The sequence below is a fragment of the Zingiber officinale genome, chromosome 5B (assembly GCF_018446385.1).
Source record: "Zingiber officinale cultivar Zhangliang chromosome 5B, Zo_v1.1, whole genome shotgun sequence".
NCBI classification, from domain to species: Eukaryota; Viridiplantae; Streptophyta; class Magnoliopsida; order Zingiberales; family Zingiberaceae; genus Zingiber; species Zingiber officinale.
In genome coordinates this window covers 11,873,830-11,888,359 of record NC_055995.1, presented here as the reverse complement: position 1 = coordinate 11,888,359, position 14,530 = coordinate 11,873,830, and the positions used below count along the sequence as shown (strand labels likewise).

General features: G+C 38.6%; 1 protein-coding gene across 5 annotated transcripts; it reads left to right on the top strand.

The window, feature by feature from the left end:
* The first annotated feature begins 479 nt into the window (after positions 1 to 479).
* On the top strand, positions 480 to 14,316 carry LOC121984124. 5 transcript variants are annotated; one of them, XM_042536924.1, is made up of 10 exons: positions 480 to 755; positions 860 to 969; positions 1,050 to 1,234; positions 2,577 to 2,597; positions 11,692 to 11,741; positions 12,402 to 12,814; positions 12,952 to 13,004; positions 13,116 to 13,153; positions 13,283 to 13,709; positions 13,990 to 14,316. In XM_042536924.1, the coding sequence occupies exons 5-10, from the start codon at positions 11,710 to 11,712 to the stop codon at positions 14,197 to 14,199; spliced, it is 1,173 nt and encodes a 390-aa protein (XP_042392858.1). In that variant the 5' UTR covers positions 480 to 755; positions 860 to 969; positions 1,050 to 1,234; positions 2,577 to 2,597; positions 11,692 to 11,709; the 3' UTR covers positions 14,200 to 14,316. The 5 variants fall into 5 exon arrangements, with proteins under 5 accessions (XP_042392858.1, XP_042392857.1, XP_042392855.1 ...); XM_042536923.1 differs by lacking the exon at positions 2,577 to 2,597 and adding an exon at positions 1,543 to 1,609; XM_042536921.1 differs by lacking the exon at positions 2,577 to 2,597.
* The last annotated feature ends 214 nt before the right edge of the window (positions 14,317 to 14,530 follow it).

Below are 14,530 nucleotides of genomic sequence, written 5' to 3'. Positions count from 1 at the left end.
ATTTTGTTTAGAACATTAAAAGAGTTGAATCTATTGCAAGATGGAAAGAAAGTTACAGTTGAAAAAGGTGTTGCTATGTTTTTACTAATTGTCGGACACAACACACGACATCGGATATGTGTAGATCATTACAACATTCATTCTACACTAGTAGCAAGTGGTTCAAACGAGTTCTACGAGATGCTTATACGTTGGGAACATATATTATTCGACTATATGAACACAATGACGTCCATCCTCACATATTGTGAGATATCAGAAAAAATTAAATTAATAAGGTTATTTGGGAAATAGCTTTATAGAATTTTTCTGGAATTTTCAAAATTTTTCTGAGAATTTTTCGAAGTTCGTAAGATGAATTTTAAGAGGATCAATTTTGGATTCGGATAAAACATTTTTGTGATACCTGTTTAAGTGATAAATGTTTATATTATAAATTTCGTTTCTTTTTCTTTTTATTTCCCAACCGCCCGAACCCGAGCCTTCCTCCTCTCTTCCCCCCTGCTCACGCGCTCTGTTCTCTCTCGCGGACAAGCGACGCCGAAGGGATTAGGGTTCCAGCTCCGGCGATCTTCCTCTACCGGAATCGGCGGCTATTGAGCTCAGATCCGGGCGGCACTATTCGTCTCCGGACCACAGACACGGCGTCGCGTCTCCTCTAGCCGACTGCCGACCTTTCTTCCCCGATCCGACGCCACTGGGTCGAGCCTTTGTCATCCGATCGCCGGCGTGAAGAGACAATTAGGGCTCTGAGGGTAAGTGACGATCCTTCCTCTTTTCTGTTCTCTGATTTGTGCCCTAGATCGAGTCTTCTTTCCCGATTCTTGCTCGTTTCCTCTCTGATTGTTGGCGATCCCAGGTCAGGTCTTGGATCCCTTCTTTGTTGTTGTTGATTGAGGGTCAGGGGAATCCCTGGTATGCTGGTTCACGGAGCGGAGTGGGTGATCCTTCTGGAAATGATCAGTTGAGGTAACATGGGGAATTCTGTAGATTCAAGGATTTCGATGAATTCTTCGTCCTGATGATATCTTCTTTCGGTTCTGAACTAGGAGGGAGAGATCGGATCCAATTACTTGCTGTAACCCACAGATCAGTTCTTGGATGTTTCTTTCTTTGCTGTGATTGAGGTTTCGGTTGAAGTGGGGAGGAATTTCAGCAGAGTTGCTGTGGTTTCTTTGATCCAGCAAGGAAATTCCTCTCACTGTGCTGTTGGCAGAGACTTTAGATCAGTGAGGTGAGTTCTATTCCCTGTGAGCTACTTGGATGTGGATTATGGTTATATTACTTGATCATGTGTAGATATGAATTAGGTTAAGTGTGATTGATTAGTTGTTGATTGTGTGTAGAATTATATAGTTAGAATTAATCTAATTGGTGATTAGGGATTAGGTAACTAACCCTAATTAACCGTTAGATTTAATTAGGTAGGTTGAGATTGTGTTGATTAGGGTTTTGTCCTAATTCAGTTTTAGGAATTTTATTTAGCTATTCATTTAGATTTAGCTAAATAAAATATATATATATATATATTGTTTGATACAGGACTCTGATTCGAGACAAGCGTCTCGACGTCGACTTTGGATTTCGTGATTTGTACCTTCTATTTGAGGCGGGTACCCTTTGACTTATATTTTCGGTATTGTCTTATGATATGTATAATTTATATATAATTACTAGTGATTGGTAGAATTATCACTTCCCTGGTTATAGTTTATTCGATACCTTTAGGCGATTACTAGTGATCGGTAGTTTGGTACTTTCTCTGGTTTTAGTTTAGTTGATACCTGATACATACCTCTACTGTTAGCTGCTATACATTAGTCTAGCATGCTTTTCTTTCTGGCTATGTTTATCTGTGTTTATAGAGATAGAGGTATTTATTGTGCTTCCCTCTATACTGGATTAGTGGATAGACATGTTAGGTATGTGATGTTGGATTCATGTTGTTTATTATCCTTGTTACATATGTGTTTATCTTTTTGGCACCTACATATATGGAGGAGGATATGTTCAGGTATGACATGCTGTAGCCGCATGCACCATATCGCATGATTGCATGTTGGGCGATTGACGACTCCATTATTGTTGAGCTCGTCGGCCGGCTACATGGACCTGCACACATCGTGACCACTGCATGGGTAGTGGCACAGCACACAGGGTGTGTAGGTTGCTCGGTGGTGCTCCGCTGGAGGCTCCACTCATGGGTAGTGTGATAGGCAGCGTGGTAGCACGCCGGGGTCCCTACCCGTCATTGTGTATCAGGAGATGAGAGCATTGCGCTCCCTCACTCTGATTTGAGGTAGGAGGATAGATGTGCTCCGACAGCATCCCGTCCACTCGGTCACTCATCAGGGGTAGTGATGGCAGAGTGCACGGTTGTCACAACCCTACCCACTCGGTCTCACCATCATGTGTGAGATGGCTGACTGGCAGTAGGGGTGACCAGGACATGTCATTTGCATCATATGCACAGATTGCATTATTTCTGATTGATGCATTTTGGTGATTGCATATGATTGACATGCATACAAGTATATGCTTTTGCTCTGACTATTTTTATCTGTATATGTTCACAGTTAGTTGCACAAGCCTCGCAGGTGAGTACCGTTTATTTCAGTTATGCATTTCTTATTATTCTTGCTGTAAACTGTATTACATGCTTACTGTTAGTTACTACAGTTTATTCCGCTATGCATATCTGTTATACTGTTAGGAAACTGTACTATAGATTCTATGGTTTAGGAGGTTGTACCATAGGTTATTACTGGTATTATGGTTTCTATGCATATACTAGTGATGTGGGTTTTGTATTGTGGACTTTATGTTGAACCTTTGGGTTTGCTACTTTTGTTTTCCGCTGCGGATATTTTCATTACTTCGTGGATTTCATTTTCTTCGTTGTAGTGGAGTAGGATGTTATATATATATCTGCGATGATTTCTATATCGTCTTTTCTTTATATTAAACTGCGTGGATTGTTCATATTAAACTGTGTGGAATGTTGATATAAACTGCGTGGTTTGTGTGTTGTTTGTATTGTATTGTTCCGGCCGTGTGAGCCGAGGGATAGATATATGTATATTTGGATTCATATTGTCAGCCGTACAGGGTAGATGTTGCCGAAATTTCTTATGGCAGAGACTACCTGGGGCGTGACAATATTTTTGGTATCAGAGCTCGGTTTTGCGATATCTTGTCGTGTTTCGGATTTACGATGCTTACTTTCGTGAGCATTTCTGTGTATTTTCGGATTTGTACGGATTTCCGTTGATTTCTCGTTTCGGAATTTCAAAGTATATTTTGACGAGGTTCTATTGGATCTATTTCGGGGCTAAGCAGCGACAGGACATCTCCAGACGGCAAATGGGTAAAATAGATAATTTTATAGTTTTCATACTTGTAGTGATATCTGGGTAACATTTTGTTTATAGATATGACACATACACGTGTTCCGGTACCGAGACGTGGTCGACCTCGTAAGAGGCCGATAGATTCTCCGGAGACAGAGTCTTCAGAGAGGTCTGCTAGGGTCGAGCATGTCCGTAAGGGACAGACTCGTCAGGATAGTATAGGTACGTCAGATTATAAGACCCCGACGGTTCCGACTTCAGAGGTGCATGCCTCGACTGTACCACTAGTGGTATCACCTTTAGTATACCCAACACCCCCTCCAGTCGTGCCTACTACTGCGTACTTGAGGTACGAGATGAGGCAGAGATCTGGTGGGACACGCAGCGCTCGATTCTAAGCAAGCAGCATATTACCTTGATGAGATTTAGGGGGCATTTGAGAGTCGGTATTTTCCCCGCGCGTATCAGATGACACGTCGGCAGGATTTTCTGAGTCTTCGGCAGAATAATCGCTTAGTGATGGAGTATAATACTGATTTTAATCGGTTGACTAGATTCTGTCCTGGGTTAGTTGTCGAGGATAAATCTCGTATGCTTCAGTTTGTTCAGGGATTTGACGGGCATCTTTAGGTGAAGATTGCCGGTTTTAGTACTTCATCATACATAGAGGCACTGGATAGGGCGCTTATGATTGAGTTAGCTCATTAGAGAGTGAAGGTAGACAAGAAGAGGAAGCAGACTGATCGGACTTCCGGACAGATCCAGCAGCCACAGACTACTGGATAGCAGAGCAGTCGCGCTCAGACAGGTCAGGGTATTTCTGGGTCATCTGGACGATCCCAGAAGTCGGGACGATCTTCATCTGGACCTTCCCGGCCTGTTCAGCAGAACCGGAAACAGTCCACCGGTGACCCTTACTGCACCCGATGCGGATCCCTAGATCACATCACCTCTGCATGCACCCTCGGACAGTCAATTTGTTATTATTACAAACTGCCTAAGCACTTGAGCCGAGACTGTTCGCTGAAGGCTCAGCATGTAGCCTCCAGGGTTTCTGTTCCGGGAGGACAGTTTGGTCAGTCCGGGACTCAGCGAGGCGGGCCGAAAGCCCAATCTTCGCAGCGTCAGCAGAGGACAACTCCTCCTGCAGAAGCTGCATATGACATGCACGGGTAGGAGCATTCGGGTGTCCTTGTGGAGAACCCCACGGTATTCCGCCTTAGTGTTCTCCGGTATTATTCGTCAAGAAGAAGGATGATACTTTAAGGTTGTGCATAGATTATATGCAGCTGAATGCAGTGACTATCAGAAATAAGTACCCCTTGCCACGGATCGAGGATTTATTTGATCAACTCAGAGATACATCAGTGTATTCTAAGATTGATCTGCGGTCTGGATATCATCAGCTGAGAGTCAAAGATTCTGATATTCATAAGACAACATTTCGCACTAGATATGGATATTATGAGTTTTTGGTGATGCCATTTGGGCTTACCAACGCTCCCGCAGTATTTATGGATTTGATGAACCGTATCTTTCTGGAGTATCTAGATCAGTTCGTTATTATTTTTATCGATGACATATTGATCTATTCACGTTCTGAGGAGGAACATGCGCAGTACCTTTGCATAGTCTTGGAGACTCTTCGACGGCATCATCTGTATGCGAAATTCAGCAAGTGTGCATTTTGACTATCCTCAGTTGGTTTTCTAGGACACGTGGTGTCAAGCCGGGGTATTTCAGTAGATCCTCAAAAGATCGAGGCTATCACTAGCTGGGAGCAGCCGAAGTCAATCCAGGAGATCCGCAGTTTCTTAGGACTGGCTGTTTATTATAGACGATTCGTTGAGGGTTTCTCCAGTATTGCTATTCCGTTGACACGTCTGACTAGGAAAGACGTGAAGTTCACGTGGTCAAAGGCTTGTGAGACCAGCTTCCAGGAGCTGAAGCGGAGATTAGTATCAGCACCAGTTTTGGTTTTACCTTTTGGTGATGACGGATTCGTACTTTACACAGTCTTGGGACTTGGTATTGTTTTGATACGGTAGGGTAGTCTCTATGCTTCTCGTCATGAAGGAGCGTGACTACCCAATACATGATTTAGAGCTAGCAGCTATTATTTTTGCTTTGAAGATTTGGCGACATTTTTATGGTATTACTTTTGAGATTTTTCCGATCATAAGAGTCTCAAATATATTTTCACTCAGAAGATCTCTGACGGAGGAGATGGATGGAGTTCTGAAGGATTATGATTATACTATTAGTTACTATCGGGTAAAGCTAATGATTTGAGGCATCAGGGGCGAAGGACTTGTCACGAGTTTTAGTCATGGACTTGATTAGGGATTCTCCGAGTTGGGCCTTGAGGAGCAGGACAGATAGAGCGGTATTCTTATTACCATGGTTGCTCGATCGTCGATCGGGATGAGGATTCGAGAGGCCGGGCGAGATCGGCATTCTGATTCATTGGCGGCGGATAGCTTCGGACAATGGAGTTTGCGAGATAGCGAGGTATTGTTTATTTCAGGCGATTATGTGTGCCTCGGTCTCACCCGATCATGGAGTTACTTCAGGAGGCTCATCGCTCTAGATTTGCTATCCACCCAGTGGACACATTATCGTGATTTGGCTATTGGTGGAACGGTATGAAGAAAGACATCGCAGAGTTTGTAGCTAGATGTCTTGTTTGTCAGTAGGTGAAGGCTGAGCACCAGAGACCTGTTGGTTTACTTTAGAGGATCCCTATTTCAGAGTGGAAATGAGAGCACATTACTATGGATTTTGTGGTAGGATTGCCTAAGACTCGACGAGGCCATGATGCGGTTTGGGTAATCGTTGACCGATTAAGCAAATCCGCACACTTTTTAGCGATATGGAAAACTGATTCTCTGGATTGATTAGCAGAGTTATATTGTCGAGAGATTATCAGATTGCATGGTGTTCCATTGAGCATTATATCGGATAGAGACCCACGGTTTACGTCCCGATTCTGGCAGAGTCTGCAGCAAGCCTTAGGTACGTAACTCCGTTTCAGTACAACATTCCATCCACAGACAGATGGACAGTCAGAGCGGACTATTCAGACTTTGGAGGACTTGCTGAGGTCTTGCGTTATGGATTTCGGAGGCAGTTGGGAGGACCACCTGCCATTGGTGGAGTTCGCCTACAATAACAACAAAATGTGATGCTTGCATGTGACTTCGATATGCTTTTCACATTTGTGTATATTGGTTGGGAGGGGGCAACAAATGATTCCAAGGTGTTCATAAACATATTGACAAGGCATGAAAATAATTTTCCTAAACCTTGCGGTGGTAAATAACATATAAAACTCTCTCTATATTCATTTATGTTGATGTTTTTCATCATTAATATGGAAACACTATCATAGATCAATTTTATCTTATTGATTCTGGTTACTCAAACATGCCGGGGTTTCTCGCTCAGTATTGAGGTCGACACTATCACTTGCAAGATTAATGGGGGCATGGCAAACCAAGGGGAAGGAAGAGTTATTCAATTATAGGCACAGTACATGTCGTAATATTATAAAGCACCATATTATAAAGCGGTGCATTGGGGTGTTCAAAGCAAGGTTCCAAATTTTAAAAGATATGTCGAACTATCAAATTACTTGGCAAAGATTAATTCTAATTGCATGTTGTGCCGTGCATAATTTCATACGTCGACATCATGCAATGGATAATTTATTTATGGAATACTCTTCTGATGATATGCTCATGTCTGGAGTTAAAGGTGATTTTAATGATCAAGAGCCGATTCCAATTGATCCAAGCCAAATAGCTTAGATGGGAAATGTACATGATGAAATTGCAAGCTATATGTGGAATGATTATGTGGAGGATCATCCATAATTAGATTTGTATTTATATTTAATATATTTGAATATGTGAAACTAAAAATAATATGTTAGGGCATATATATTAATATATGCTTGATTTTTATATTTATATAAAAGTCAACTAATTCACTCCATTTGATAGATATTTTTAAATAAAAAAAATATTTCAATTAAGAAGTTGAATAATTCCTATATTAATTTTTCATCTTTGATTTTTTTCTAAATAAGAATAATTATTTTACTTACAATTTTCCATATTAACCTACCAAATGTATTTTTCAGTTTTCTTTTCTATAAAATAGAAATATAGTCTATCATACCAAACACATTTTCTGTTTTCTAAAAACTATATAGAATATAAAAAAATAGAAATAGAAAATGAAAAGTAGAAAATGAATTTTTTTTACAAACCAAATGCTCCCTAAGTTTTTAAAAAATGAAAAGCTATATTTTCATTTTTTTTTTAGAAAACGCGCGTTTCTAAAAAGTGATATTTGGTTTGCATTTTTCATGTCCATTTTCTAAAAAAATAGATATCATTTTCTGGAAAAATTAAGAATGTCTAAAAGTTATTTTCTGTTTTCTAGAAAACGTGAATTTTTTAGGAAAATGAAAATGGAAAACGCGCAAACAAAAGCACCCTAAGTTTTGGTTTGGAAAAAGAAAAGACTTTTTTTCACAAAAAGAAAGTACTATGTTTTAGGAGGAGTTTTCTTTAAAATCTTAAGTTAAGAATTTCTTCCAAATTCTGTTTCAATACTAAGAAATTGATGTTTCTTTGAAAATTCTTATCTTTTGAAAATGATATTCTTACTAAACATACTTATTGTTAACTTATCTATTTGTTTAACATAACTTTGAACTATATTGCTATAATAAAAAAAGGAGAAAAATAATTAACAAGTATAATTAATTTGTGAATTTGATAAAAGATGATAATAGTTGTGGCTCTAAGACTACTTCTGGTAGGATATAATCTATCTCTTAATGTAATTAAGATTACATTAAAATATTAATTACTTTGTTTGTTACAATTTTAAAACTGTAATGTAATGTAATCTAGATTACAAAAAGGTAATAAAGTTTTATAATCTGAATTACAATGCCAACACCATATAATCTGATTACATTATGAGGTCACTGTTTAACTAAAATTTAAATACCAAATATACCCCTAGTTTATTTTCGGTATCAATTGGTCACCGACGTCGCTTCTGCCATTGTTGCCGGCTACCGTTGGTCACCGGCCACGGCTGGTTGTCGGCTGTCGATCAGCCGCCGTTGGTTGGTCGCGAGTCGTTTGTAGCCGTTGGCCATCGCCGGTAGTCGATCGCCGCGGACTGCCAGTTGTCTGCCACCGCCGATCGTCACCTCCGAGCGCTGCCGCCGGTCGCCGCATGCCGCCGCCTCTAGTCGCTGCCGGTCGGTGCCTCTGGGCGCTGCCTCTGGCCGCCGCCTCCTGGCACCATCGCCGGTCGTTGTCTCTGGCGCCGCCGTCGATTGCCGCCTTCAGGCGTCATCCTTGGCTGCCGCTTGTCGCCTTCGGGTGTCATCATCGGTCGTCGCCGCCGTTGTCGGCTGCCACCTCCATCGACAGCCGCTGTCGCCGACCGCTGCCGTCGCCGCCTACCGCCACCTCCGGCCGCCGTCGATCGACGGTCAGCTCGACAGAGGTGCGCCGGCCGTCGCCTCCGACAAAGGTCGTAGGATATTTTTATCATTATATAATAATACGAATTACATTATTTATAAAAAATATAGATACCAAATGAAAGAATATAATCATTCTTCTAATCAAAGATTACATACAGTAGGTTATTAAATGTAGTAAATGTAATTAAGATTACATTATATTATATTATAAATTTGATTATATTACCAGCTAAATCCAACGTAGCCTTAAATGTTGACCAATAATTGGAAAGAGAATAATAATTGATTATATACATACAATATGTTAAAGTCAAAGAACTCAAATCAAAACTTAAAGTTGTAATATATCATGAGGAAGGCTCGTGGTGGATTTAATTCCTATAACTGTATGAAAATATGCCATGAGGAAGGCTTGTTCTCGCATTCTTGGGCTTGCCACGGACTAACACACAAACTAGTTCCTTGAATAGCTTGAATTCATTGGCCTTATAGTGGATGAATGTTGGTGCACTAGGTAGATTGTAATGCCACATTATCATCACCAGAAAGAAAGAACAGAAAAAATTGCTGTGTTGGCACTAGAGCAAACTCCCCCTTTCAGAATGGTGGCAAAAAAATGGACTTGTATGAAGTAGCTACTCTTGGTGGCCCTTTCACTTGTAGTAATCATCAAAATCCTCTAGCTCTAAAACTAGATAGGTTTTTCTTCAATGTGGACCTAAACAAAGAATTCTAGATCCAAATCATGAGATTGAGATGTTTGATCAAGAGACACAACTAGTCAGAGCATTCGCGCCTTTCATGATATGAGATTGAGGTAGCTGTTCATGAACATGGGAAGCTAAAATCTCAAGGACTCAATAGTTTCTACAGAGGGAATCTACAAACCAATAGAATTAACCTCACTTAATTACTGAAATCAGACCTATTGTCCTTGAAGCTATCAGTATTACATTGATTCTAAAGGTTTTAGCAAAGAGACATTTTTCAAAGGGCTCAACATTTTTCAAATGGAATTAGAAGTCATCTACATGGAATTGGAGTATCAATGAACATAATTTTCTAGATGTGGAACTCTATTAGCTCCTTCACTGTTATTTAATTGTTATAGGAGCTGAATACTCACATTTAGTCAGCTTATGGTCCTCTTTTTGTCCCTCAAAAGGTTAAATTATTCACTTGGTTACTTCACAATGGAAGGATTAACACAAAGATTCAACTAAGCAGAAAGGGGAATCCTTATCCAAGATAAGAGGTGCATTTTTTGCCAAATCCATGTCGAAAATATTTCACATCTGTTCAAATAATGCAAGCTCACTAGGGCAGGGTGTTCTTGCTTGGCCTCCAATATAAACATTAGAATGAGTGAATTGATTGACTTCTTTTCCAGAGAAGTTAATAATAATCTCTTGCAGAGCTGGATAAGGTTATGTGACCTTTGCTCATGACTCTGTATTGACAGGAGAATTATTCTAATGTTTTTACATAGTATTTTATAATTTATATAGAATTGTTCTACATGAATAATGCAAACACTCTTCGCGTGGTTATAGGTAAATGATGCTTTCATTTATTCATTTTTCTTATATAACTTCTTTATTTGTAGTAAGTGAGTTGACTTCAATATGCAAGCTTCAACTCTTGTAGTCGTGTTATCTTGTGCAAAAGTTGTGATGAAGATTGAAATTGAATTGGATTAGCCAACATAGGAAAGAAATAGAGGTTTAGGGTTTTGCCAATTAGAATTCAATTAGTAGTTGGTGAAAAACTTTAGGCTATTTTTTTTTTAAAAAAAAACACACTCATTATTATTTTAAAAATAAAAATAATATATTTATTAATATTTTAAATATATTAAAGATGAATAACCCAGCTTTATTAGAATGGATAGCAATCACAAAGGTGGCTGGCCCAACAACGGCCCGGCCCAATTATGATCTTTATTTGTGTTGCAGCCCGATCTAATCTCATTCGACATGGAACCGCCGCCGACCATGGCCTTTCGATGTCTTCTTCGGCTGTAAGGTTCCCTTTTATGATTCTTTCCCAATCATTCACATAAGCGGAAGAGATGAACTATATTTCTCTTTGTTATGCAATCGTTTCTACACATAATTTTTGAAAAAATGTTCCTATGCATACGTTTGGCTCTGAGCAGCAACATTCATGTGCTATTTCCGATTCAATGCTGTTAGGGCCAGTGAGGAAGATTTAGTTGTTTGAGAAGTGTAATTATGATCAACTAGGTAATCTGCTTGTAGGTCTTCGATTTGGAGAATCTCTCTTCCCAAAATGAGATTTTTTTTAGTGGCATATGATAGATGCTGTGTTTTTCCCATGGTTAACCTACATGTGGGACTTATGAACTTGAGATTAGGGAATTTGAATATCATATCTGCAGAAATATAATAGTCTATGCTGAAGGAAAGCTAAAAAAAAACAGCTGAAATGTTACCTTGATTACTTCTGTAATCAGTACAAAGCAACATGTATCTCACCGATCATAGTAATTTGGTATATCGTCTTTGGTTAAATTGAAATTATTCAACTAGCTCAGGCTTTTTTGATACAACAACAACTACTACTACTACCAAGCCTTATCCCACTTGATGGGGTTGGCTAGCTCAAAGATTTTTGATCTTTCACATATATTAGAAGTTAGATAAAGGAAGTTAAGTGTAATTTTCCTATGAGTTATTATTTATGAGTTTTCAGAGGCCTTGCTGTTTAGCCCTCACTCATGTTAAATACGTACATGTGTTGATGTATTGCTCTTCCACTTATTTGTCTAAGAGGACTAGGCCCTACTTTCACTTGTCTTTCCAGGAAGAATTTCTATAAGATATGGAAAGGACTTACTTTTGTGGGAAGCCAAGGTACTTACTTTTGTGCCACTACTTATAATATGGAATTTGATTAAGACATTGTGCCTTATTATGTGATAATCTTCATGATATTTTGTTAAAAAGGAGCTTTAAAATCTTTTGAGGCATCAATTGTTGTATTGACAATAGTTAGTTTCAAATATTGGTAATAGCATAGAATTTGTTCATCTCTTTACTCAACTTAAAATTCATGTTGGCATGGAGTTTTTAGACCTGCTAAAGCTAACTTAGAATATTTAAAACAAGTAACTTACTATGTTCCTTCACTAATAAATATCTATTTAAATTCATCTTCGTATTTGATTTGTTCAAGGTAAGGTTGGAGAATTCCACTATCATCTTCTTCTCTCACTACTTAGTATAGCGTTATAAATCAGAAGATAGAAACTGTACTGAAAATCTGAACATTTGATCAACTTACTGTATTTAAGTTGTGCAAGGTCTTACTATAATTTAGCTGCTTCAGTGTCTTCTTTTCCTACTTAATGAATCTAGTTCAGTGAAGTTTGAAGGACCAAATTTATTTAGTAGAGGTAGACATAAATAGTGAGGAAGAGGTGGGTGGAGCTCAATTACATGTTATTTTAATGATTAAAATCACCTTGTGGCTATTGCTTTTTTAACATGGTGATCCTTTTATTCTACCCTCAGTATTCATTCAGCATTCTTCACCTATGGTTTGAAAGATTTTAAACCTAAACTTCCATTCAAGCTGTTGCCACTTCCAATAGCTACATCAAGAGAGGCACACGGAATATTGGCATCCCTTAATCCCTGTCCAAAAGTTCATCATGGAGAAACATTGCAACTTTTGCTTGATGTAGCACCATCCGAAATTAGTCCTCAATTCTTTAGTTTAGGTTTATCAACTGAGCATTGTGAAAACAAGAAACCCGCCAGCCTTGGATTTCAGACTTCTGTATCCAGTGTGAAGTATGAGAAAGGTTCCACTAATTGTGAAAGTGCTCAAGGTGTCTCCCATAAAGAAATCCAGAGAAGACTGAAGATTGGCGCAGCAAACAGAGGCAGGATACCTTGGAACAAAGGAAAGAAACACAGTGAAGGTGACATTTACTTTTTAGTTTCTCCCTTGTATCTTTGTTATAATGATGGCGTACTGCCATATATCCATTTTTACCCCTCCATTGTGATCCGAATTTGACCTTGCTGATACTAACATTATATGTTGTGTGGATTGTAGAGACTCGTGAACGCATTAAGAAAAAAACATTGGAGGCCTTAAGCAACCCCAAGGTGATGGCATGTAAAACAATCTCGTGCATTCTAAGTAAATAATATTATGTTTGTTGGTTGGTGATGCTCAATACTCGCTTCAAGTTTAATAATTTGTTTGTGTGGCTTCAGGTCCGGAAGAAGATGTCTCAATTCCATCATAGGCACAGGTAATTTGTTTCAGTTTGCAAAAGTCATTGTGTTAAATCTTACTCCAACCTATGATTCATATAAGATTGCTGTGAATAGATATCTCAATGGCACTTTCATCTTCATGAACATTAATTACTTTTGTGTAGTGACCAGAGCAAATCTAGGATTAGTTCTTCCCTAAAAAAGATATGGGAAGAGCGTCGAAAAATTAAACGACTACAAGCCCAATGCTACACATTGTGGGCAAGAACTATTGCTGAAGCAGCAAAAATAGGAACTGATGACCAAGAGGAATTAGAATGGGATGACTTTGAGAAAATGAAAGCAGATTTCATGACCCAACAAGTAAAACTCAAAGAAGAGAAAGAAAGGGCAAAAGTACGTGTGAAGCTAAGAGCTGAAATGGTTGCGAGGGAGAGGGCTGAAAAAATTGCAAAGCTCGCTGAACAAAGGAAACTGCGGAAACAAATGATGGAAGATAAACAGTTGGAGTTATTTTCAAGAGAGAAATCTAACAGAGAGAAGAAGATACCATTATCCAAAAGTTTAAAACTCAGGGCAAGATTAACTAAGGTATTTTCTTTAAATCTTAAAGAACTTGTTGAACTTAGAAGTTATTGCATGATCCTTATTCTTATTTACTACTAAAATTCTTGTCTCAACTATTTTTGGCATTTCCATTTTAGTAACTACATATGTCTATAAACATTCATAAACCTCCCAAGCCATGTACTCATTTGCTAAACTGAAACAAATCCAATATATTTATAGCCTGCCAATTATTTTCTATTTTGAATTGTGTTTAGTTGAACTTTCTCTCTTTTTTTTTTTCATTTTCCTTTTTGTTCTCAAGTTTCGTGAACGCAAGAAGCAACTAAGCAATTCCTGGAAATTTGAAGCTGACATGATTGAAGAACCGAGGCCAGAGTTTAAGAAATGGGACATGGAAGTGATTAAAAATGAAAGTTTGAAACAAATCTCACTTGCTGATCAAATCGAAGCCGTGAAGAACAGAACAGAATTGTCAGGAATAGAAATTGTAGCAAATGCATCCATAGATTAGGAGATGATTGGTTCCATGATATGTGATTTACTTGCCTTGCGAGGACATTATGCCACAGTAGGTTCTTCAAATTTTTTGTTCAAATACTAATCTTATTAATACTTTTTTGGGAAATTATCTAATGCCTCTTCTAACATGAACTTACTTGGTCCTGTTAGTTTGTGTATATCATAGAAATATGGTGAGTTTGATGTCTCTCATGAAACAAAAATGAGCAGCCGAAGAAATCTCAAAATCCACAGGGTGCATTTGTTTATACGAATCACTAATATATTAATTCACTAAGAATGATTATTATATTCGCGATGAGTTATATTTCGTTGAAAATAAA

Bases quoted from the DNA above. Each gene is read 5' to 3' on its own strand.
- LOC121984124 (XM_042536921.1), top strand. From the start codon at position 11,710: ATGGAAAGGACTTACTTTTGTGGGAAGCCAAG. The intron at 12,815-12,951 runs GTGACATTTACT...TGTGGATTGTAG, and splicing joins AGGAAAGAAACACAGTGAAG to AGACTCGTGAACGCATTAAG. The intron at 13,710-13,989 runs GTATTTTCTTTA...TTTGTTCTCAAG, and splicing joins TCAGGGCAAGATTAACTAAG to TTTCGTGAACGCAAGAAGCA.